The sequence below is a fragment of the Gigantopelta aegis genome, chromosome 10 (genome assembly GCF_016097555.1).
Source record: "Gigantopelta aegis isolate Gae_Host chromosome 10, Gae_host_genome, whole genome shotgun sequence".
NCBI lineage: Eukaryota > Metazoa > Mollusca > Gastropoda > Neomphalida > Peltospiridae > Gigantopelta > Gigantopelta aegis.
In genome coordinates, this window is record NC_054708.1 from 20,281,254 (window position 1) to 20,305,668 (window position 24,415).

General features: G+C 35.4%; 1 protein-coding gene across 2 annotated transcripts; it reads left to right on the forward strand.

The window, feature by feature from the left end:
- The first annotated feature begins 338 nt into the window (after window positions 1-338).
- LOC121382840 (coiled-coil alpha-helical rod protein 1-like) lies at window positions 339-24,381 on the forward strand. 2 transcript variants are annotated; one of them, XM_041512468.1, is made up of 20 exons: window positions 339-439; window positions 1,399-1,546; window positions 2,988-3,024; window positions 4,253-4,507; window positions 5,729-5,916; window positions 6,816-6,951; window positions 7,784-7,891; window positions 9,048-9,100; window positions 9,966-10,053; window positions 10,678-10,788; window positions 12,190-12,296; window positions 12,979-13,091; window positions 13,837-13,936; window positions 14,900-15,018; window positions 15,497-15,567; window positions 16,758-16,875; window positions 17,650-17,751; window positions 18,700-18,851; window positions 21,491-21,620; window positions 23,433-24,381. In XM_041512468.1, the coding sequence occupies exons 2-20, from the start codon at window positions 1,428-1,430 to the stop codon at window positions 23,525-23,527; spliced, it is 2,202 nt and encodes a 733-aa protein (XP_041368402.1). In that variant the 5' UTR covers window positions 339-439; window positions 1,399-1,427; the 3' UTR covers window positions 23,528-24,381. The 2 variants fall into 2 exon arrangements, with proteins under 2 accessions (XP_041368402.1, XP_041368401.1); XM_041512467.1 differs by having other exon boundaries at window positions 365-443.
- The last annotated feature ends 34 nt before the right edge of the window (window positions 24,382-24,415 follow it).

Sequence of the window (24,415 nt, forward strand, 5' to 3'; positions counted from 1 at the left end):
CTGTGTGGTCCTTAACCATATGTCTGACGCCATTTAACCGTAAATACAATGTGTTGAGTTCGTCGTTAAATAAAACATTTCTTTTTTTCTTTCTGCTACTGCTACTATACTTTACTATGACCTTTGCTATCAAACATATCAAGAATAAACATAAAATATTAAATTAAAAAACCCCAACCTCAATCATATTACAAAATATAAACAAACCAACAATCAAAAACAAATAAAAAAAAAAACCCCATACAAACGAACGCACAAACAGACTGACAGACAGAGAACGACGGCCAAATAATAAAACACCCGTCTGAAAACATACACCGTGATCGGCCGAGGTATTCCGAATGGACTCGGAACTAGGAAGCTGTGGCGGAGTTATCGTTCATTCAAGATGGCGGCACATTTAAACAAACCCACTGATTTTATTCCTGGAAGTGAAAAGGCTGGTAATAGTTTAATTACTGAGAGTCATAAGACCCTAAAATAAGTTGTATATGTAAAGTATCGTACAAGTGTTAAATACTACATAATTCCTAACCATTGTCAGTAAATAACACAGGCCTCATGAACATGTTCAAACATGCAAACTGACTGAGGCTTGCTTCATGCTTGTCAATAAAAGTTAAGGTTTGTTTTGTTTAACGACACCACTAGAGCACATTGATTTATTAAAAAATTGTCGGCTATTGGGATGTCAAACATTTGGTAATGTTGACTATAGTCTTAGAGAGAAACCTGCTATATTTTTCGTCAGTGCAAATGTAGCAGTGACTGAGTCTTTTTATCATTTATGTGCACCATCTGGCATGAGTTCGACCCGTACCCACCTTTCAATGGTTAAGCATGAGCGTAGGAAGGTGGCAAAAAGTGTGTGTGTGGGGGTACACTTTTATATTTACACACTTTTACACTATTATAAAGCAAATATAAAACAAAATATCGTTTTATCATTAGGGATAGGGTTAGTCTTTAGAGCCTTTATATAGAAAGGTACGGGTCAAACCCTTTCCAATAGGGGGCGTGCTTTAGCTCAGTTGGTTGAGTGCTCGCTTGAGGTGCTTGCGTCGCAGTATCGAACCACTATGGTGGATCCATTAGGCTGATTGGGTTTTTCTCATTCCAACCAGTGCACCACAACTGGACAAAAAGCCGTAATGTGTACTTTCCTGTCTGTGGGAAAGTGCATATAAAAGATCCCTTGCTGCATTTGGAAAAATGTAGCAGGTTTCCTCTGTTGGCTATACTATGAGTCATAATTACCACATGTTTGACATCCAATAGCCGATGATTAATTAATTAATGTGCTCTAGTGATGTCGTTAAACAAAACAAAAACAAAACTTAACGATATTAAGAAAATTACAGCTTTTTCAAAATCAATAATTAATGTATATTTTTGCAGTTGTTCGAAATCCAAGTGGCCAAATAAACATGGAGTTGTTGCCTCCGTCCATGTTCAAAAGTACAAAGATCAAACCAGATGCCTGGAAAGAGTTGGCAAAAGCCACAAATGAGATTCTACAACTGAAGGATGAAAACCAAAGATTAAGGTTCACATACATTTATTTTGTTATATAACAAATTAAACTTCTTGTTGTTTCATCCACATCAAGATTTAATCAGTGGTGTAGGCAATATCTTAGTTTTGATGTATCTTAAAAGTTTGAAGGAATGCACAGGCTTTACTTAATGCATTATTTTGTAACCAGTTAAAAACAGACATTTAATATTTGAACATAGGTATATATATATATATATATATAAAAATTGAATCAGCATACTAGTATATTATAAGTTGTATGACAAAATATATTAAAAACTGAACTTTGTTTTCATATCACTTTATAGCACTCGCTTGATGCGTGGTTGGTTTGGGATTGATCCCCATTAGTGGGTCCATTGGGCTATTTCTCGCTCCAGCCAGTGCACCACGACTGGTGCATCAAAGGCTATGGTATGTGCTATCCTTTCTATGGGGTGGTGCATATAAAAGATCCCTTGCTGCCAATCGAAAAGTGTAGCCCATGAAGTGGTTTTTATTGGACCATTATCACTTTTGAGCCAGGAACTTGATGGACATTTATTCATTATTAATTTGAGGGGGTGGGACATAGCTCAGTGGTACAGTGCTTGCCTGATGTGCGATCGATCCAGGCTCGATTCCTGTCAGTGGCCCCTTTTCAACTGGTTTAACAAAGGCTGGGGTATGTACTATCCTGTCTGTGTGATGGTGCATATAAAAGATCCCTTGCTGCTAATCAAAAAGAGTAGGCCATAAAGTGGCGACAGCAGGTTTCCTCCTTCAATATTTGTGTGGTCCTTAACCATATGTCTGATGCCATATAACTGTAAATAAAATGTGTGGAGTGCGTTGTTAAATAAAACATTTCCTTCCTTCCTTATTGAAAAGTTCCTATTTATTAACGATTACAAGTATATAAGCAGAACACTTGTCTTAAATTAATAAACAACAGTCCAGTAAAAGTAGTCTCAGATGTCTGCTGTATAGACATTCACAGTACTGCCATATTAAAAACAAGTTATTCAATCTTTGTTGTGAGATTTGATTCACTTTACCTATAACTGATGCAATTCAAATGATATTGCCTATTAATTATTATGTTTAGCAATTTTAGTTAGTTTATGGTTAGATTTAGCAAAGAAAGAATTTTGTTGTAGCCAATTTTCAGCATATCTAATTATTTGTTTCAAAATTATTAAAAAGTGGCTAATTTAAACAACATTTTATTAGCCAGATACTTTAAATTTGTAGCCATTTTGTAATAAAAAATATTTGTAATTGGCTGATTTTGCAATGGGAAGGGTGAGCCATGCATATATATGATTATGATATAATAAAACTGATAGACATGTATTACAGAAAAATGTTGTTTTTTAAATTTAAAATTGCGCTGTTACTGTATATTACATTATGTTTGCTCTGTATACTCCAATACTAGTCTTTCAAATAATTGTTATTTATTATTACAGAAATGCAAACAGGATAGCAATACCAAGCGATTCAGAAGTAAGTTTACCTTGCAGTTGTTAAAACCATTTTATTGCGCAGTGCTTCTAGATTATGGTAGCCCCACTCCCATGGCTAGTGATATTCAATGTTGAGCTAGTAAATAATTGCTGTTGCCATGCCCGACGGCTAGTGAAATGTTTTTGTCAAATGTTGCAGTTATGTCTATTTTGTAAATATTAATATCCTGCCCCCACGCCCAATGTTAGTGTTTTTAAGCTATATCTCTCTCTTTAGGTGACATATCCAAATTTTACTATTATTTAGTAATTTGTATTAACTTGAAGTAAAGTAGGGCTAGTGAATTTTTAATCGTGGCTTGTAAAAAAAATTAATCACTGATCCCATGGCTAGTGGATTTTGTAAAAAATTTAGAAGCCCTGGTTACGGTAATTCAGGAGATGTTTTACAAAATGCACGTATATTTTTAATTTTTAGAATGTATAATTGTGCCATCTACATGCATAAATGTTCCAATATATAAAGTTATCAGTGTTTCACTGTTTGTTTTGCATGTGATAAATAACAATTGTTTTATTATTACCATCTAAACAAACATTTTATAACATTGATTTGTAATTTTTTGCAAATACCTTTAAAACTATTCCAAATAAATTAACATCCTGTCATTACATATATTTAGTGTACAATTGGTATGTACAGTACACAAGAAGTTGAAAACAGTATTATTAAAACATGCACACTGTTACTGCCTGCTAAACTTGAGGGTAGCTTATAAACATGTTTTTAAAATCTCTTAAATGTCATGTGATAATAATAATCATTTTTTTTTGGCATGTAGATTAGATGTAAAATGCCACACCGTTTTTGTTTTGTCCTGCCAACATTGTTTAGATTAGTTTTATTAAACTTTTTTTTTTAACATTGTCAAAAGTGAGAACTGATTTAGTGAAATCTGACTAGTTACCATGTGCATTACAGCTTCATTATATTACTTTAGAATAACACATTTTTCAGTACCCGTGTCAACAAAATAACTGGATTTGTTACAAAGAATAATTTTAATTGATTTTAGTCTGTTCAACTATGACTTGAATAAAAATGAACTGGTAGGTATATTCATTCTAGAAATAATTTATGTTGATGACAAATAGATTTTGCTTTGTAACAGAATTTCCTCTTTTTGCCAAGTTGTAGATTTTTTCATGTGACTGTTCATCTAATTCTGTCCGATCATAAATTTAATAAAAAATTATTAAAATTTAAGATCAATGCCAATGTGAAGATAATTAAACAAGTGTCAAGCGATGAAGGCAGATACATGTACGCTGATGAACTGATAAGTCGACAGGCGACGGAGATTGACAAGGTAAAAGGTGAGCTGAGACGAGAGCGCTGCCAGTATGACGAGGAGATCGGTGAACTGAAGAAGCAACTGGCCACCCAGGAGAGAGACCATGATCGGTACGTGGCGTCACTACAGGATTCACTCCGAGACAGAGACCGCAGATATGAGGAGCAGGTTAGTGCAACATCTAGTCGCAGTTTATAACATCTTAAGAAAGTTTTCTCATTGATCCAGCATCAACAATTTCGTCTCGAAGCAAAAAGGAGAGATATGTGTGTTACTTCTCCGATAATGACAGCGTCATCTTTTGTGTTAAACATTTCCAGCATCAGTATTTTTGTCTCGCCTTTACGAAGCAAAAAGGAGAGATATAGGTATTGCTTTTTTGATGGCGGCAGCTTCAACTTTTGTGATAAAGGTTTTGCATTACGGTTTCGCGTTGAGATCAGTTTGTCACAAACTATGAGTCCAAGGTCAGTGAAACTTGGTTTACAGTGCACCGAAAACGTTTGTGGTAGGCGAGACATTTAATTCCATGAAATTCTTGTTGTTAGTAACAATGTTCACAGTTTATAGATACTGCAGTAGCGTTTATTTGTGCAGTGTCATTAATTACTGATTAATATATGTTTGCAAATCTCTTACTCAGAAGTTATGTAATAAAAATAATAATGGCAGGATTTAATCCTACTGCACCAATTCACATACACTCCGTACAGATATATATGAAAATTGTTTTCCCTACCATGCCATGTCATGTTTATGTTCTGCCCTCGTATTGCTGTTATAGATATTATAAGAGCTATTGTTAGACCATTTGTGACTGTGTCTATGAAAAAAGATACAGATGAAGAAAAAATAGCAAAATATTATTTTGGCATTTTCTGATATCCAGTGGTCACAAGAATGTGATAATAACATATTTTGACTCAAATATATAAGTGACAACTGTAATCTTGAACTTTTAATTGTGATAAGAGTTGTTTCTGTTTTAAAAGAGGTTTATGATAGTATATCAGGCAATTAATATATAACCAAACTATTACTTCGTTATGATAGACAGACAACAATTAATAGAAACACACTTTCTATTTTGATATAATATATAAAACGCTTGCATGTTGATATAATATAACAAACAGGTACCTGATATGTGCCACCCTAAATTTCAACAAGATGTAATTTTAAATGTTTACTATGAATAACATCATGCCTTATTTCTTCTTTCTCGTAGAGGCCATCCCATATAAAGATAATTTGTTTGATAGTTACTGTTTCTGGTGCTGTAACTTTTATTTCCTTTTCAATAGAATTATGTCTCTTCAAATACTCTATCGGTAATTGTTGATAATTTTCCATATTTGTTATTTTGTTGTTACGTTCCCTGATTGTTAGGTGGACAGACTGAGTTATGAGCACCAGAAGGAGATTGAAGATTTGACAGCACAGCTCGACAACGTGACAGCACAACTGACCGAGTGTAAGTCTGTGTACAGTAGGAGGATTCGGGAGCTTGAAGCTGAAGTCGAGTCAATACGACAAGATGCGTCAGTCTCCATCAGACAACTCGAGACGGAAATACGGTAATAAAGACTCTCACATGTAGCAACAGGCTGGTAGGTACTGGGTTTGGATCCCAGTCGAGGCATGGGATTTTTAATCTAGATACCGACTCCAAACCCTAAGTAAGTGCTCCGTAAGGCTCAATGGGTAGGTGTAAACCACCTGCACCGATCAGTGGTCCATAACTGGTTCAGCAAAGGCCATGGTTTGTGCTATCCTGCCTGTGGGAAGTGCAGATAAAAGATCCCTTCCTGCCCGTTGTAAAAGAATAGCCTATGTGGCGACAGTGGGTTTCCTCTAAAAAACAGTGTCAGAATGACCATATATTTGACGTCCTATAGCCGATGATAAGATTAAAAATCAATGTGCTCTAGTGGCGTCATTAAATAAAACAAACTTTACTTTACTTTTACTCACATGTAGCCATTTTGGAAAGAAAAAAAGAGAGAAGAAAAATTAAACAAGAAGTTATTAAAGTATATAAAAGTAAAATGAAAACGCAACATATTATATCATAGTTTATTGATTTTCTTTTTCTAAAAAGTTTATAGGAAAGTCTTTTTTTATATGCTCATCTTTGATGAGTCGTATTGTGGTATGGCATTGTCTGTTTGTCTGTATGTCTGTCCGTAAACTTTTCATTTCAGAGATGTATCTTTCTTATCAATTCATATAGGATCATCAAACCTTGTTATAATTAAGAATAAATTAGTTTCATTTGTGTTTATACATATAGATAAAAATCTGTATTTTAAGTTTATTAAAAGAAATTCTATTGTTTTTATTTGTTTTTATTAGATTACATAAAATAAACCCAATAAGTCCATTAAAATCAGTAGATACAATTAAAGTCATTTAAACAAAGATGGTTGGATTTGTAGTAAGGTATAAGTAAATTAGTGTTAATTTTTGTTTCTAGGTCTAAAATGGCGACACTGGAGAATCAAGAAAAACAGATAGCACAGATGAAGATCTACATTGGAGAGGCAGAAAAGACCTACAAACCGGCTGAAGCATGGATCAAGGAAAACGAAACGCTTCAAAACAAACTCAAAGTAATGACAAATGTTTGTGAAGATGGTTGTCGTTTAAAAATTCATGAAGTAACGTAAAAACGTTAATGTTAATGTCCTTTAAAAAACCCATCAAAACATTGCTACATAAAATTTGTTTTAATAGAGGTATTTTTGTTCTAACAGAATATTAAAAGTGTGCAGATTGCTTTTTTTCCATATTGTAATTATTTAGAATTATTAAATTCTCATTTATTGTAACGTTTTGCTTATTTTAATGTTATAATCTCAGGTATTTTATATTTTTAAGTAGTTAATTAAAAAACACCCAAGGTAATATTGTTGCAAATGTCAACTAAAGTAGGAAATGAAAAGAATGATTGTTAAAAGTCATCCCAGCACATTTCAAACTATTAGGTGTCTCATATTGTTATTATGACACTTGTTTGACAGTGTAAGATAGGAAATCTACTATCACCCTATAAACTGCTACCACTGAATAGCAAGAAGGAATATTTTATATGCCAACAAACAGGATCACATATCATGGCTTTTCTGGGGCGTAGCCAGAGAGGAAAAAACGCTGAGGCAAACCCAGACCTATAAAATAAATATTAGTGTCATGGGAAAAATAAAATAAATTTGTGGAAATTCCAGCCGAGTCGCTTGCCTCGTCTGCCTCATGCTGGCTATGCCATTGCCTTTAATATACCTGTTACAGGACATTGATTGGACCATAAGTGGGGAATATGGGGATTAATTCTGTGCTGTGTCGAACCTGAGATGAACATTCTACCATTGAGCTACATCATATACCAATTAAAGAGGATATTTGTCAATTAAACAAATAATTGAAAAATGTTTTTCCCTTCAGATTCTGGAAGCCGAGAAGGAGAATCTGGAATCCAGTATTGAACTTCTCAACGTTCGTCTGTCATCAATCACAAAGATATTAAATGTCCAGGAATGTGAAATATCAAAGGTTAGATAACAAGCTCTATGAAATGATACTTTAATTTTTTTTACCATTGTTTAAACAAGCCATTAGTGATGTTAACTGACATATTTATTATGTTCATTTAATTTCATCTTGGTGATCCTAATTTTCCTTTGATGTCCTGACATGTGAGAGGAATCCATTTTAACGACACTCCAGCACATTTCAATTATCAGTAAGTTGTGTTTTTTTATAAGCCCATCTATGATGGGTCATATTATGGTATGGCATTGTCCATCCGTACATACGTCTGTCTGTTAACGTTTTCTTGTCCGGACCATATCTTGAATACAGATGCATACAGGATCATCAAACCTCACATATAGGAACAACTTGGGATGGCACATATAGGAACAACTTGGGATGGCGGTGTGTCAAGTACTATTACTAGGTCACTGTGACCTACTTTTACTACGGTCTACTGCACATAACAGTAAATCCTTGTCCAGATGATATCTTGCATACAGATGCATACAGGACCATCAAACCTCACATGAAGGAACAACTTGGGATGGAGGTGTGTCACATACAATTACTAGGTCACTGTGATACAAATAAATCAAATAATGTTTCTATATTCTGAACGTCATACCCATGACATATTCATTAATATCTATGGTTTTCCATCAAACTCCTGATGGGCGTATCATGTACCTTACCGGTACTCTTGTTTGTATAATTTTCCCATAAATAGGATCATATATAGTGAAACCCCTCAAAACCGGACACCATGGGACAAATAATAAATCCAGTTTTAAGAGGTATCTGGTTTAAAGAGGTTCTTTTCTGCACTGATATTTTAAAAGGGACCGTGAAAATGTTTTGTTTTGAGAGAATTATGGTTTATGCTTTTGAGGAGTTTCACTCTATACCACAACTTTTGATATATACCATTTACTGGTTGGAGTGGACAAAAATTCATGCCTTGTGAAGTTATATTAGATGGTATTTACTGAACATATTAATGTTTTCCGATTTTCACAGTATAAAGATATACCACATGGACAACTGATAAATTATGGTCCTTCTCTTAAAAGAATTAGAAAGACCTCGAACATTTACCCAAAAGCCCGTCTTTGCTAGTGATACAATGTCAGCTGGATATGGTAAATGATTAGCTTGAATGTTTATTTTGTTTTAGGCCAAAGCCAGTCATCTGGATAAAAATAAACAAGAGTCTCTACTCATCAGCAGGTAGGTTTGAATATACATTACATTTTGTGGTAGAGTGTTTGGGTTTCTGCCAGAGGGTAAAACGGGTATGGAGCCATACCCAAACATTTTGCAGATTTTATTTTTTGAAGTTAACCTTTTTACACAGGTATAATTTTTGTTTAACCCTAACCCTAAACATAACCCATTTTCTTTCTGGGGGAGGCTCCCCCACCCCCTGTCGACCGTGGTTGCATTCAGCACACGCATTGTAAATATTCAATGCCATAGTGCCATACCCAAAATTTCCTTTCTGGCAGAAACCAGTGTATACATGTAGTTCATTATGTTATATGTAGATGTGTCTTCCACTGGTTCCTGTTACAAGCACCAGATGACAATTTTTTTTTATGGGGTGGAAGTAGCCAAGCGGTAAAGCCCTCGCTTCATGCTCGATCGGTCTAGGAATGAGCCCCATCGGTGACCTTTTGGGCCATTTCTCATTCCAGCCAGTGCACAATGACTGGTATATCAAAGGCCTTGATATGTGTTATTCTGTCTGTGGAATTGTGCGTATAAAAGATCCCTTGCTACTAATGAAAAACTGTAGCAGGTTTCCTCTCTAAGACTATATGTCAAAATTACCAAATGTTTCACATCCAATAGCTGATGATTAATAAATCAGTGTGCTCTAGTGGTGTCGATAACAAAACAAACTTTAACTTTTCTTTTTTGTTTTGATTCTTCTCTACACTCTGAATAAGGACTGAAATATATTCTAAGACAAAAGACGTTTAGCATTTGATAAATGTGCTTAATTAAAATGATGCATGGGTTGAATATTGGATTCAGTCTGTTAATTTCTCATAAAATTAATATTTCTTGTTTTAAAATTCTATTTAATCAGGTGGAGAGATAAAGTGTTTGCTTTGTTGGTTCAGCTAGAGTCAGCTGAAATCATAAGAAAGAAGAACGATCAAAACTGGACATATAAAGTAAGCTTTTATCATTTCAAAAGTTTTCAAATCTGAATCAACTTACCACTAAACATACCAGTGATACATATAATACCTGGCTATTCACACAAAACTGTAGACTATTAACGATGAAATCAAAATATGTCTATTTTTGTACAAAAGTGCTGAATCAACTTACCACTAAACATACCAGTGATACATATAATACCTGGCTATTCACACAAAACTGTAGACTATTAACGATGAAATCAAAATATGTCTATTTTTTTACAGAAGTGCTGAATCAACTTACCACTAAACATACCAGTGATACACATAATACCTGGCTATTCACACAAAACTGTAGACTATTAACGATGAAAATCAAGATGTCTATTTTGGTACAGAACTGTGTGATCATTTCACACACATCTGGATTTTATTATATATGCCCCAAAGATAAATGAACAGCACTAACAAAAATTATAATCGAGAATTTTGGGTCAGGCCAAAAATTACCTCTCTGTTGCTGTACTCTAAAACTTTCTTTTTTATTTACCCGATGCATATGTATGTATATTTTATGTATAACTCTGTTGTGAATTTGTTGTTTTTTGTAATTTTCTAACATTTATTTTAAACTGTTTTATTATACTGTTGCAGGTTTCTGATCTAGAAGAAAAGCTGTCAACATCAGAAAATGATCTTGAGGTACTATCACAGAGCTTGTCTGTTAAGACTGCAGAACTTCAGATGGAGATGAATAACAATAAGGTGAGAAGAGAAGTTATTAGGTGAATATACTGGCCTTGGTGACGTCGTGGTTAGGCCATCGGTCTACAGGCTGGTAGGTACTGGGTTCGGATCCCAGTCGAGGCATGGGATTTTTAATCCAGATACCGACTCCAAACCCTGAGTGAGTGCTCCGTAAGGCTCAATGGGTGGGTGTAAACCAATTACACCGACCAGTGATCCATAACTGGTTCAACAAAGGCCATGGTTTGTGCTATCCTGCCTGTGGGAAGCGAAAATAAAAGACCCCTTGCTGCTAATCGGAAAGAGTAGCCCATGTAGTGGCGACAGCGGGTTTCCTCTCAAAATCTGTGTGGTCCTCAACCATATGTCTGACACCATATAACTGTAAATAAAATGTGTTGAGTGTGTCGTTAAATAAAACATTTCTTTCTTTTTATTACGTGAATATGTTTGTTCTGTGGAAATTAATAATAATAAGGCAATGATGAAACTGACTGCAGGATCACCATGTGGTGTGTGGCATTTCTATGAACAGATTTTGCAAGCTCTGTTTGGGATATAATACATTCATTTAGTTCATTTATTCGTCATTGGGCTCATTGAGCTATTTCTCGTTCCAGCCAGTGCACCACGATTGGTTTATCAAAGGCTGTGATATGTGCTATCCTGCCTGTTGGATGTTGCTTATAAAAGATCCCTTGTTACTAATGAAAAAATATAGCAGGTTTCCTCTCTAAGACTATGTCAAAATGGCCATATGTTTGACATCCAACAGCCGATGATTAATAAATCAGTGTGTTCTAGTGATGTCGTTAAGCAAAAGAAACTTTAATTAATTTATTAGGGGACTATTAACTACTCAGTAAAATGTAAGATTGTACAGAAAATCATGTCTCAAGAATGTCTATTTGTCTGAAATTATAATAATTATTACTGTCAAATCTCTGCCTTTATTATCAGTTTCTGTTCTTCAATTTCCTCTGTAAGTTTAAGATAAAAATTAATATTACATAATGTAATGGTGGTATAGGGGTCATTCTTGCTAAGTCATGAGCTTTGAGGTTTATAAATTTATAAAAACTGGATACTGTGTGTGTATCCCAATACCGGCATCCACCTAGAGTGAGTGACAGGCCAGTATCGTACCCCCCCACCACCACAATCACACCTCTTTCTTTTTCTCCTCCATCTTTTATATTTGCCCATCATCCATAGCATGACTCATTGGTAGTGTAGATGTCGTCCCCCCCCCCCCCCCCCCCCCCCCCCACCCCAATGTTAGTGTCCTTCCCCAATATACAATCCTGGCTGTGCCTGAGGTGTATGCCAAAATAGCATGCCAGAACATTAATTGGATATAATCACAGAAAATAAGAAATGAAGGTATCGATGTGATGTGCGAAATGTTACGTCTTGCAGAAATTACAAGTGGAAATCACACAGGCTCAGCAGATTGCCCTGGCCCTGGATGATCAACTGAGAGAAAACCGAGGGCACTTGGAGCAGCTTGTGTGCTATGTTCAAAGGTATTTGTATATTAAATATTCCTCTTTACCTGTTTGGTACCATATCTTCTTATGCATTTGTCTCTGTGGTCATATTCCCAGCAGTAAAACCAATAAACTTAATGGAACAGTTATAACATGCACTGACATTTTTGTTTGAAGCTAAATTAAGTACTGAGCTTAAAATATTCATCTGCTTGACAAGATCTTGGCTGAAGTTACCTAACCTGGTTTGTAAAATGATTTATTAATGGCAAATCGGGGGTGGGGGTAGAGTAGATAGTGTAACAGTCCCCCTTAGCTGCCAAGTAAAAAAATAAGCACTTTCGATTTTTCTTTTTTTCATTGGAAATGCCCACCTAAAGACACATGCACACACAATAAAATATGTGTATTTGCTAATGATAAACCCTCCCCTTCTCAAAATCCTAGATCCTCCCCTGTTAATAAGTTTAATAAAATTGTAAAACTAAAAGAAATAATGAAAAATTCTTATATACAAGAAAATAAAATTAATTCATAAAAAATGTCACACATTCAAGTTTAACAAAAATCTTTGAAGTACCTATAACTTATTTCTTAACATCAGTGGCATTCTATTTTACAGCTATGTTTGGTGTGTGTTCTTTTTGTATTTTAACATTAATAATGTGTGCTTATTTAATTTTTTTGTATATTATCATTGTTGTTTCTTTACTTTCAGTATAGAGAGCAAATCTCAGGCTACGTTTGCTCTCCTGCAGACCACACTGTCAACACTGAAGACTTACAATCAAAGAATCAGCTTCGCAGGTAGCAGGATAGAAATGTTACAAGGTAAATACTTCTCTCACGATAGAAAGTACTGTAATCATGTTTTAAAAAGAAAGAAATGTTTTATACACACTCGATACATTTTATTTACGCTTGTATGGCGTCAGACATATGGTTAAAGAACATACAGATATTGACAGAGGAAACCCGCTGTCGCCACTTCATGGACTACTCTTTTCGATTAGCAGCAAGAGATCTTTTATATGCACCATCCCACAGATAGGGTAGTACATACCACATCCTTTGATATACCAGTCGTGGTGCACTGGCTGGAACGAGAAATAGCCCAATAGTCATGTTTTAAACATGACTAATTTTTACAATTTTCATAAACTACTAGCTGTAACCATTGGTCTAGCGAGGGTGGGTGGGTGGGGTCTTTTTGTTTTTTAGTGTATTTAATTTTATAAAATCATACATACATAGTGTGGGTTAGCCCCCCTCCCCAATAGTAGGTTGGCCCCCCAATCTAAATTCCTAGCTATGCCAGTCACCATAACACCACTCTTTTAAAAACCAACCTGTTTTTCCTTTCTCTCAAAAACGTACGAGTAATGAAAATTATACCCTTAAAATTGTTTACATCATCAAACTTTCCTTCTTCTTTGTTTTCTTTGTGTAGTAAGTAAACATTTAATTTACCAGACAAATTTCCTTTTTTTTCTTTATTTCATATACTAGTAATCCAGTGTATTGGAAGATGCCATCAAGACACATTTTAAAAAGATGTATTTGACTTTCTTCTTAGGTCAGTTTTCCCGAAGGGATGCACTTCTCAGGTTGCAATATACTGATAAGCAAAAAGCAGAACAAGACCTGCCGAATGCAGACACTCAGTCCACACCAAGGTTGGTTTGTTGAGGCTAACTGTTAACTTAAAAAATATTTTTAGTATTACCGGTAAATAATACAGTTATTTCTTTTCCACATTACCTGTCCTCAAACAAGTGCACTCCCCAGACTACTAGCCGTTTGGGGGGGGGGGGGGGGGGGAGAGGAGGGAGTGCACTTGTTCGAGGACAGGTAATGTATCTATAAAAGAGAAAACACCTCAAGTTTTCTTCATTTTTGTTAACAGTACAGAACATAATAATAAATATTCAACATGGTGTTTGAAGTAGAAACATTTTTGATCAACCTGTTATAGAAAAGTTTGAAAAATTGAAAAGATCTGAAATACTTGTCTCTTTCAAATATGGTTGTAAAAAAAATAGTTAATAGGTTACATGCATTTCATTGCATAATAATAATTTCTTAATATTCAATTTTTTTGCAACCACTTCATCAGTCAAAGTGATATTTAGGGTCTACATGTATATCTACTGAAATATCAAGGGGCATTGTCTTTAACTTGAAAATGTACTCATTTAATCTTTGACCTCTTCAGTGATCATAAATTAAAAATAATCTGTATCGTCCACCATAGCAATGCCATACCCTAAAGAATATTCTTAATGTGGATGCCAAGCATTAACAAAAAGTTCCAGAAAATTGTAAAAAAAAATTCAACTTAATCTGACTTCTACCTTATGCTGCTCAAGACAAAGAAAGAAGAGGATATGTCATGACTGAAAGAGGTGCGCTGGGTATTGTGGGTATTCAGATGTGGGTATATCACTTTGATTGAGGACCAGTACATTGAAATGGAGTGAATGTGCCATAGGATATAGGTCAGGTTAGGTATATAATTTTAAAAACTTAACAACGATCCAAATTTTCTCCATTATTTTAAATAGAATTTCGGTTGTTGTAATTATCATTGTTAATTAGATATGTTTACTCCTTAACTTGTGGAGTGTTATTTTGTACAGTGCTAGTCACATATGTGAAGAGCTTGAGAAAGTCACTAAGGAGAGAGATATGCTGGCGGCACAGATGAGAGAAGATTCGCTCATGTGGAATGGCAGGCTCGATGATGTCAGATCACAGTGTAAGTCAGCTTGTCTTAGGTTTTTATAATTTTCCTCTAGGAAAAAAATGTGTACACTAATCAATCAGTCAGAGTTTTCTTATACAAGAGTCCGAGTGATTTTTAAAGTGGATCAAATACATGATACTCTATTTATAAAAAAAAATATTTTATTTGTTCAAAATGTGCCCCATAAACAAATATCTTGTTATGTCAACAGTCAAGGATGCATGGTTTCATTTTTAAATTCTTCCATTTAATTACTTACAGTATGGTTAAAACATGACAGTTTTTGAGAACTAGCAATATTCATCAATTCAAGATTTATTTATTTTTTTACCATACTAGTATTTTTATTCAGTGAACTGAATTATTTTGAGCATATTTTTTAAGTTCTGCTATTGCCTTGGGTTTTTTAAATCCACTCCCCATTTGGATAGTTGTTTCTGTATTAATGAGACTTACCATGTGTTATAATACTGTTAATATTTGTTTTCAGATGAAAATGAGATCATTTCACTTAAGAAGACTATAGAGGACCTTGAATTTACAGTGCAGCAGAAATCACAGGTTTGCTTTATTTTTGGAGTTATTTATTCCATTGAGCTCTGTCCTGTGTTAGTTTTGATTTAGTAAACATGTCTTGTAGTGGCAGTCCACTTTTGAGCAGTACAGGTAAATGATCTCCTCAAGATTGGCTGTCCTACAGATGAAGCACTAGATAAAGATTCATGGAATCAACCACTACTTTACCAAATGCCCATTCAACTTTGCATTGTGCAGAGATATGGTCTTGATCACAGATTAACAGTTTTGTCGTTCAGAGTTGGTGCAGAGCTTCAGTGATACTATGAACTGTTTATAATAGTATTATATGACACATATGCAAGACTTGCCCTGAAATTTAGTATAACAGTTTTTAACTGGGAAATTCATACGAATATATGCTTTGACCCTGCTATTCCTTGTAAGGAATTTTGTTAATATATACAAATTGCCACAGAAAGGGTAGTACATAAAAAAAAAACTACTGATGACACTGGAACATATACCCTGCCCATATACCCTGCCTTGGACAGTACTTTTGAGCAAAGTTGTGAGTTGTGCCTCTAACAGATTTGTGGCCATTTCTCGCTCCAGCCAGTGCACCACGACTGATATATCAAAGGCTGTGGTGTGTTATCCTGTATGTGGGATGGTGCATATAAAAGATCCCTTGCTGCTAATTGAAAAGAGTATGTCCGACGCCATATAACCGTAAATAAAATGTGCTGAGTGCGTCGTTAAATAAATCAGTTCCTTCTTTCTACACAAAGTGATTTTAAGCAAAACCTTCATGTGCTGACCATTATGAAAATGAAGTACACTGTTACCATAATCCAAAGAAGACTATAGGTTTGGTCTCCGTCCTTCTGTCCGTTCGTCTATTTGTTCGTCGGTCTGTCCATCTGTCCTACTTACAGTTTTTGGGACTTCTTTTTTTTTTTGCAATGCTTCAAGATATTGAGCTGAAATTTTGTATAAAGCTTTATCATGTACAGTTACAGGTCAAGTTTGACTTTCATAGGGATTTACCCATTTTTGACAATAGCCAAATCAAGTTCGACTTTTGTTAGAATTGATTCAAGGGACATAATGGTATTTATGCACATTTCACAGAGTTATGGCCCTTTAACTTAGGCTATTGGAACATTAGTGGGGCCTGGTAGAGGACATACATTGCTTAATCAGTACTCTCAGAATGTTTGTTATAACTTCAGACTTGTGCCAGCTTAAGTGAACGGCTTGAGCAGTGTCATGCTCAGATGGAAGAATTGTCAGAAAGAAATGAAGATTTAAAAACAAATTTGGCAAAACAGCAGCTCAGCATGCAAAACGGTAAGTGATGCTATTAAGTTACTCCAATCTTGCTATTATATTGATTCAATAAATATCACCACTGTAGGAATGTAATTAAATTATGCTGAATTTGTTCCGCACTGACATTTGGGGTGCATTTTCTAATGTTTAACATGGAGCTATGAGAGTAGGCTACTTCAGGTTATCATTTGAGTACCAAGATATTTAAGGGTGTACCAAATCAAATCCCATAGATGACAATAGTAACATATGTGGCTAAAACTCCTACCTGCAGCGTATCAATCAACGTAAATGCCACTGATATAAATACTATCACACCTCACCCTTTGGGAGTCAAGCTGCTCATTTCTGAGATAACCGGTAGTGTCTATGACTACCCTAGTTCTGCACAACATTTGAGTACTTGTTTTTTACAGGTACCCCATACATGTTTCAAGCACAAGGCTACTTGACACAGTGGTACTAGATGAAATAAAATTGCATGAATATTTTGCCCAGATGAAACACACTCACTTTTATCACCAATCACAGGACTTGTGGTGTTCACTTCTCTATCAAATGTTTGGTGCACCTCGAACTTTGATCCAGCCAGAAGTTATTTGGTTTAGTACTACCTTAAGCAGTCTGGAAACACTAATGTTTCTTCCCAAACAAGAATTGCAATTGGTCTAAACTTAGTGAGCTACTAAATCTAGTCTTTTAATTTATGCTATGAAATAAAATGTCATATTACACATTCGAGTAGTCGGTCAGTTTTGCTGGAGTTTTAACATTGTTACTTATTCTCGTCAGCCCTTGAAGAACAGAAAGCAGCAGATGAATCCAGGAATGCTGAGGCTTTTGCTGAATTAGACAGAAAACTCAATGAGGCGAAACGGGAAGCGACAAAAACAGGTTCTTTAATCACACAATTTAAAAACAAAAATTTAATGTCAGTGTAAGGATGTTTGGGTGTGTTTTGCGGTTTCACTCTGTCAAAAAGAAAATGAAAGAAAGAAATGTTTGATTTAACGACGCACTCAACACATTTTATTTACGGTTATATGGCATCAGACATATGGTTACGGACCACACATTGCAAGAGGAAACCCGTTGTCACTACTTCATGGGCTACTCTTATCGATTAGCAGCAAGGGATCTTGTATATGCACCATCTCACAGACATACATATCACAACCTTTGATATACCAGTCGTGGTGCACTGGCTGGAACGAGAAATAGCCCAATGGGCTCACTGACGGGGATCGATCCCACACCGACCGCACATGAAGCAGGGCTACGTCACGCCCCTTCACTCTGTAAAGACATCCAGGAATCAAATTTAACATTTTCCAGAATTTTGATTTCTGGGGTAGTAGGAATGTGGAGATGGTAATTTATTGCATTAGAATGCCAAGTGTTTATACATTAGTTTTAGTTGTTCCATACTTCCCCAGAAAGTATTGTCCAGTGTTCATTTTAATATAATAGATCTCTATTAAAGACATCATTTTACTTCATATTTATTTTACCACAAAGTCTGTGGCATTCTGTTTTACTCCAGTAAAACCTCTCTAAACCGGACACACACAGGACCAAGTAAACAAATCAGGTTTAAGAGGTATACAGTTAGAGAGGTTTTGTTCTGTACGAATATTTAAAAAGGGACCATGAAAAATGTCTGGTTTTAAGGGAATTCTGGTTTACAGAGAGAGTTGTTTTGAGTGTTTTGCTGCATTATGCTTGGTGTTTGGCTGTGTATTCATTCCACATTATCAGTTTCATGCTAAAATGGCTTAAGATTTAGATCAAGCTGCGATTGGTGAGTTTTTAAAGTTGCCTAGTTTTTTAAAACATTTTCAGTGATACACCTTCGACAGCTGGAGCGTCAGAGTACGCGAGAGAAAGAACGAGCAGCTGAACAGTTGCGAACGACAGAAGAACACTACAAACGACAGCTGCAAAAGCTGCAAGAAAAACTAATAGCCACTGAGCGGGACAGAAATATGTTAATGGTTGGTGGATAATATTGTCAAAGTTGTATGAATTCAATTGAAATATAGTCAATCATGTATTTAATAGAGATTAATTTGTATGATGCTAAATATTTTGGAAAAATAATGTGGCCTCTTAAGACAGAGGCTGTTTAAGCAGGTCAGATTAACTTTCATAGTTGAAGGGTATATGCTAGCCATTTGTTAGAAGGAAATATTTTATTTAACGACGCACTCAAAGCTATTTGTTAGATGAGATCAGACTGTGCTATGCAATCTAATTAACATAGTTACTGTTTTCAGTGGTTTTCGATTCTCAAAGGCAAAAATGGTTTGTGTGCATATCTGCCAGAAAAAGAGGTCTCCACTTAGATCCACAGTTGTTTTTGGACAAAAATCCAATTCCAGTTGTGAAGGAGACTAAAATTCTTAGGGTTATATTTGACAGGAAGCTATCTTTTGTGCCCCATCTCAAATATGTTAAAAAGAAGGGCTTGAAAGCTCTCAATATTTTAAAGGTTATTGGTAGTACGGAATGGGGAGCAGACCGAAAGGTTATGCTCCGTCTGTATAGATCTCTTGTGAGGTCTAAACTTGATTATGGATGCATTGTGTATGGGTCGGCACGCAAGTCGTACTTGCAGATGCTAGATCCTATACACAATCAGGGACATAGGCTTTGTCTTGGTGCATTTAAAACATCTCCTGTAGAGAGCTTGTACATTGATGCACACGAACCTTGTTTGGGTGCTTTCTCTGCAGTATGCTACCAAGATTAACTCTTTACCACAACATCCTACACATAATGCGGTGTTTGACAACAAATATATGAGGTTGTTTGATGCAAAGCCAAATGCTATTCGTACATTTGGTCTTCGCATTAAGCCGTTTTTGTCGCTTTCCAACATTGATTTAACCGACACTTTGGAAACTCCTTCCTAATTTTGTTCTACCACCATGGTGTATTACACCACCTAAAATTGTGTTTGATCTTTCGCATCTGAAGAAAAATCGTACAGATACTGTTGTGTATAAACAGTTTTTCATGGAAATTCAGGACAAGTACCGCGATTACATTCCTGTGTATACAGATGGATCACGGGATGGGAATTCTGTGGCTTGTGCTACAGTTTTTCCATCAGACACTATCATTTCCATGAGACTGCCTGACTCGGCATCAATTTTTAGTGCTGAAGTTTGGGCAGTCATTAAAGCTTTAGAAGAAATCAAAGCTTCCATAGCATCAAAGTTTATTATTTTTACCGACTCACTGTTGTGTCTCCAAGCTTTGCGCAATATGAAGCTGGACGATCCCTTAATTGGGATGGTGATACGAAAGTGTGTTTTTATCTATTGCCAAAAAAGATGTATTTTGTTGGGTGCCCAGCCATGTTGGCATCAGGGGTAATGGAAAGGCAGATTCAGCTGCCAAGTCTGCTTTGGATTTGCCTCATGCCAGGGTTGGTGTACTGTATACTGATTAAAAAAAATAATATCAACAAATTTATCTTTTCGACTTGGCAACGTGATTAGGACGGTGAGGTTGCGAACAAGCTTCATGCTATCGAGCCAGTCTTGAGAGAGTGGCAGTCCTCCTATAGACAGTGCAGGAAGGATGAAATAGTCTTGTGTTGTGCCCACATCAGTCATACTTACTTGACCCATTCATTTATCTTAAAGAAAGATCCTCCACCTCAGTGTGAGCACTGTCAGTGTACTGTGACTATGCGTCACATTTTGGTGGAGTGTCAGTTTCTGAAAGAAATTCGAAAAGATGCATTTGGACCACGAACTGTGATCGAATCTGGATGGAACTTTTATTGCAATTTTTATGTGATACAGAGTTTTATTCTAAATTTTAATTATATATATCTGTGATATTTGTATTTTTACACAGTCCTTTACACTGTGTTTTTATTTAACTGTTGAATTTTTATATTGATGTTGATCATCACTTTAGTTTTTTCCATTTACCATAGTTTGACACCCAATAGCCGATGTATTTTTCGTGCTGGGGTGTCGTTAAACATTCATTCATTCGTTTTCAGTGATAAAATAATACAATTATCTTAGAAGTACTTTTGCCCTGTATTCAAAATTATGTCTCAAAAAAATTTCTCATCACACCACGAGCCTAGGTAGTATAAGATTTGAGATTGGGAATGAATGAATGAATGAATGAATGAATGTTTGACACCCCAGCATGAAAAATACATCGGCTATTGGGGTGTCAAACTATGGTATTGAGATTGGGAAGACATTCTCGCCTGTTTGAAATATTTAGGAACACGTTTTCTGCACCAAAACAGAGTTTTGAATACACGGTTGCAAACTGAAGACATGGCATTGTTACATCAAAAGTGGCCAGTAAGATCCAAGCTTTATATTAAACAGGGCCCGTGCTTATAAAACTTTTCTAATGTTTAACATGGAGCTATGAGAGTAGGCTACTTCAGGTTATCATTTGAGTACCAAGATATTTAAGGGTGTACCAAATCGATCTCTAATGACGTCACACCCATACAATTTGTATGGCATTGTCATGACATTAGTGTCTCAGACTCTATTAGAGTCTCGAGTCTAGACTCTAAAAGTGTTGTAAGCACCAGGTCTGGGTCAGTATTGTGTGATAAATCAAAGAGGTTTTTTTTCATCACCAGGCAACTCTGAGACAGGAGGGTCTGGTCAGCAGGTTGAGGTCTGACCGAGAGGAGCCTGTTCAGCTGGAACTGGACGATGTTCCTCAACAAGATGAAAACATTTTGAGAGAACAACCAGATACACAAGAAGGCAAGTCTTCAGGAACATATGATACTGACACAAGTAAAGTCCGAACCAAATTGTTAACTACAATAAATTACTCCTCCTACCTTTAATTACAGTTACATTTCACCCAAATTTTGTCCAGACACAAGTTGTGAAAAAACCATTACAGTGACACAAATTCCACATATGAGACTGTAACAATGTCGTCAGTATCGACTTTGCTGAGATAGCATAGGGCAAAATACATGCAGTTTTCTGCTGTCTGCCATTTTTTTTTTTTTTTTTTTTTATATGGAATACTCTTCAAGAGGGGTGAAAGCCTCCAAAGTATGTGACATAATTAATATAAAATCAATGATCTCTAGTGGTATCATTAAAGAAAAAAAAGAAAAAAATTAATATGACGTCATCACGTTTGCTTTTATATCATAACATGTTATGATGTTGTTAGATTAAGTCATATCCTTTCAACCTTCTTGGAGAATATTCCATAGAAAATCAAAATGGCAGCCGGCACAAAATTACATGTTTTTTGCTCTATGTGATCTCAGCAAAGTCGATATAGGTGACATGGTTATCATCTAGTATGTGGAATCTGTGTCATTGTAATGGTTTTTTCAAGATTTGTTTCTGGACAAAATGTGGGTAAAATCTAACAAAAAATAAAGGTAGGAGAGCAATTTTTCGTAGTTGTTAACATTTTGGTTCGGACTTTAGTTTGTGTCACACCTTTAGGAGGTTGGATAGCAAATTGCAGGAATGCAGGCAACACACACACACCCCACCCCACTCAAAGTAAATTTTCTTCATTTTTTCAATCTATTTCCCACGAACAGCATGACTAGACCCCCCCAAAGAAAACAAAAACAAAAAAACAACTTAGCTCACCATTCTAGACCCCACCCCCCTGCTAAAATTCCTGCACCCTCATAGTGGAATAGCATCAACTTTTGTGTGTCAACTGTTATGTTTCTGCCTCTTACAAACTATTATGTGCTAGATCAGTAAAATGGGGTTCATGGCTGTACATAATAGTCACAAAGTACTTTTCCAGCCTCAATCAACTTACAAATTAAGTGTTTTTGTATTTAGTGAATAAGTAGATCTGTTTTCATCAAACAAGATCACAGAAGATGAAACCTTCAATTCTTTTATTGTTTAAATATCTATGAAGTCAGGAATGCCCCTTTAAAAGCTACGACTAATTTCTCAATGAAGTATAATGATGAAGAAAGTACTTTAAAATATATGTCTAGGTGTGGTATAACATGTTCATTAAAATTATACTGATGAAATTTTATTTCCATCCGATGCCAAAACTATTGTGCTTATTGAACAAGGGCAGTTTCAAATTCCATCCGACACCAAAATGAGTATTTTGTAATATGCCCAATACTGGTATAAATTTTTAAAGGGACAGACCCTAGTTTCAACATATAAAAATTAACAATAAGTTTAGTTAATTAACAAACACATTTGGATAACGTTACAATTGAGTAAAACATGAATCTGTGATTTTAAAATAGTGAAATACCCTATAAAAATAGACTAACACTCGACTCCATAACTTTTACTTCTCAGACGCATGTGCGTTTAAAAAAAAATGAGAAATGCATTTTGTGATATTAAAACACCAGGATGACCCAAAACACTTCGAATGTACGGAAATTGATAATCTAAACCATAAAATTTAAGTAAAGTATGATTTCAGTTATCAAAAACGGCTACAATAGTAAAACTGCTACAATAGTAAAAAAATATATGCCTTAGTGTTTAAAAACTAACTAGGGTATGTCCCTTTAACATTTTAGACTTTATACTTCTAAAAATTTTCAGACGAGCCTCTAGAGTCGGTTTTGGAAGATTTGAAAGTCTTGACAGCTGCTGTTATGAATGAGGAGTCACCTTCAGAAGAAAATGAAGACTACTAACCAAATAGCAATAACAGTTGCCTTGTTTTAACTCTTACTTAGCTGAATGGTGTGCCATCAGTTTGATAATTATGTTGTGGATGAAACGGCATGCTCTACAAGTCGCCGTTAATCTGACATCAATAAAAGGCTTGGTACATGTCAAGTACCATTTCAGTGCAGTGAAATGTTAAAAAACCCGAACATTTACATATGCGAGGTCGTTGTGTATTCCAAGCAGTAGACTTCTCTTATAGAGAAGGAATGGGTAACTGACCACCTAAGATGTGATGGATGAGGATCAACCCATTTCCTCCAATGAAGAAAGTGCTGGGATGCCTACACATCCTAATGTACTTTTGAAGAAATCCTTAGTAGACAATCTTCGGTGCAGTTTGGTCCAAATGTGAAATACGAGACGTCTCCATTTACAAAACTGGTTAAGAACAGAGGTTGTCAATAACTTACTTGGAGAATACAGCAAAAGTTTAGAAAAACTGTTTAGCTGTAATGAATGTGTTTAGAGCAACATTGTGATATATGTCGGGTATTTCCTGATAATGTAACATACTGTGATATTCATGTAATACTTGATGGCAATAAATAATTGCTCCGGAAGTGGGTTTTTTTTTAATGACCCCGAATTAAGGATTCAAATTGAAATCCAAAATCATATTAGTGCATTTCAGCCATTTTTAAGCTTCAAGGACAATTCTGTTACTGAATAATCACCCACTGGAATATAGCGGTCATCAAAGTTACTAGCTCAGTTTACTTTATGAAGGCTTATTCATGGAGAACAAGAGTTTTATAATTTATTTTTATTTTATTATGACACAAAATACATATTAACAAATTTATCAACATTTTCTATTTTAAAAAAAAAAAAAAAAAAAAAAAAATCTGTTC

Coding starts and splice junctions, on each gene's coding strand:
- LOC121382840 (XM_041512467.1), top strand. CDS start 389: ATGGCGGCACATTTAAACAAACCCACTGATTTTATTCCTGGAAGTGAA. Junction 3,025..4,252: donor CAATACCAAGCGATTCAGAA/GTAAGTTTACCT, acceptor TTAAAATTTAAG/ATCAATGCCAATGTGAAGAT. Junction 10,054..10,677: donor ATCAAAACTGGACATATAAA/GTAAGCTTTTAT, acceptor ATACTGTTGCAG/GTTTCTGATCTAGAAGAAAA.